We start from the raw sequence: 1,414 nt of genomic DNA on the forward strand, positions 1-1,414 counted from the left end.
GCTACCGATCAAGACCAGTCCTGACGCCAAGGACCCAGGACAAGGGTTTCTACGACCACAAGATTGCTAACCCTAACAAGATCTTCAGCTGCTCCATCTGGCCGAGAAACAGGTACGCCGCAGCTACGAAGGCGCACGGCGTCGCTGTCGCAGTCCCGGCTCCCGGGGACTTCGTCCAACGACTCGCATCCCCGTGAGATCAAGTAAGCGCAGCCGCTCCCCTCATTATGGAGGTAGTGGAGGTTGAAGGCACGGAAATAGCCCCCGAAGAAGTTACCGTTGAAGCAGGGTGGCTTGTCAGCCACCGTAAGCAACGACAGACTACGCAGGCATCATCCCTACTCATACACGGATCCCTCCGTGCAACAGCAAGCGCACGCACCGAGAGTACCCAGCAGTCCGCAGTACGCCCACGCGCACCACGGCAACCACGACTTCCGAAGAACGATATCAAGATCGTCATACGCCCAAGAGATGGTTTCAACGTGTTCAAACTAGGAGACGCACAGATACGCGACTTAATACTGCAGATTACGGGCATTACAACCAAAGAAGCAGAGGACGACATTTACCGCTCATGCACGGATAATAACGTCATTGTAGTTAGCACGCCAATCATGTATAACGCCGAAAAATACTGCCGCAACCGCAGTCTCCCCATCGGAGCATACTGCTACGCTACCACAGCATACGTCACACCACCGGAGAACCCAGCCAAAGGAGTCATACATAACATCCCTTCATATGACACGGAAGAAGACATTAGCAACAGTCTCGTTTACAAGAAGAACCCTACGATCCTGCAGGCGCGACGCATGGGCAATACTAATTCAGTGCTCATCGTATTCGACGGAAAGCAAGTACCGTACCATGTCTACTACTGCGGAGCAGAATACAAATGCTATCTACATAAGAAGCGCATCGAGGTCTGCGACGTCAGCGGGAACGTCGGCCACAGGGCCGATGTATGCCCCACTCCAACCCAGAAGAAATGCAAGAGCTGTGACACAGTAAATTCGCCGGCTGATCACCCCTGTCACCCTTGCTGCGCGCTCTGCGGCAGAGACCACCCGACTGGTGATAAGTCCTGCCATCGCCGCTTCCAGACACCACACCTCCTACCCCAACGATGATGGGAACACCTACGACTGGGACAGCAAGGAGCGGACCAGGAGACGGGGCCATCGACTTCTGCAAATGGAGACTCAGCTCTTCCAACACCGAAGTCGACACCACAACCAAAGGCTCCCGAACGCAGCAACTCACGAGGACGCAGTTAGTCTCGTGGACGCAGCCGCTCCCGAGGTCGCAGTCAGTCACAAGGACGCAGTCACTCCAAGAGTGGACCGGATTCAACACCGCCGCAGCAGCAAGGAAACGCAAGCCTTAGAACGACCACAGTTAAAGTGCAAGA

At 55.0% G+C, this 1,414-nt stretch overlaps 1 protein-coding gene across 1 annotated transcript; it reads left to right on the forward strand.

The window, feature by feature from the left end:
• Positions 1-227: 227 nt before the first annotated feature.
• On the forward strand, positions 228-1,133 carry LOC142570822 (uncharacterized). Its single transcript, XM_075679139.1, has one exon. It carries the CDS (start codon positions 228-230, stop codon positions 1,131-1,133), a length of 906 nt encoding a protein of 301 aa, XP_075535254.1.
• The last annotated feature ends 281 nt before the right edge of the window (positions 1,134-1,414 follow it).

Source organism: Dermacentor variabilis, chromosome 2 (genome assembly GCF_050947875.1).
Source record: "Dermacentor variabilis isolate Ectoservices chromosome 2, ASM5094787v1, whole genome shotgun sequence".
Taxonomy (NCBI): Eukaryota; Metazoa; Arthropoda; class Arachnida; order Ixodida; family Ixodidae; genus Dermacentor; species Dermacentor variabilis.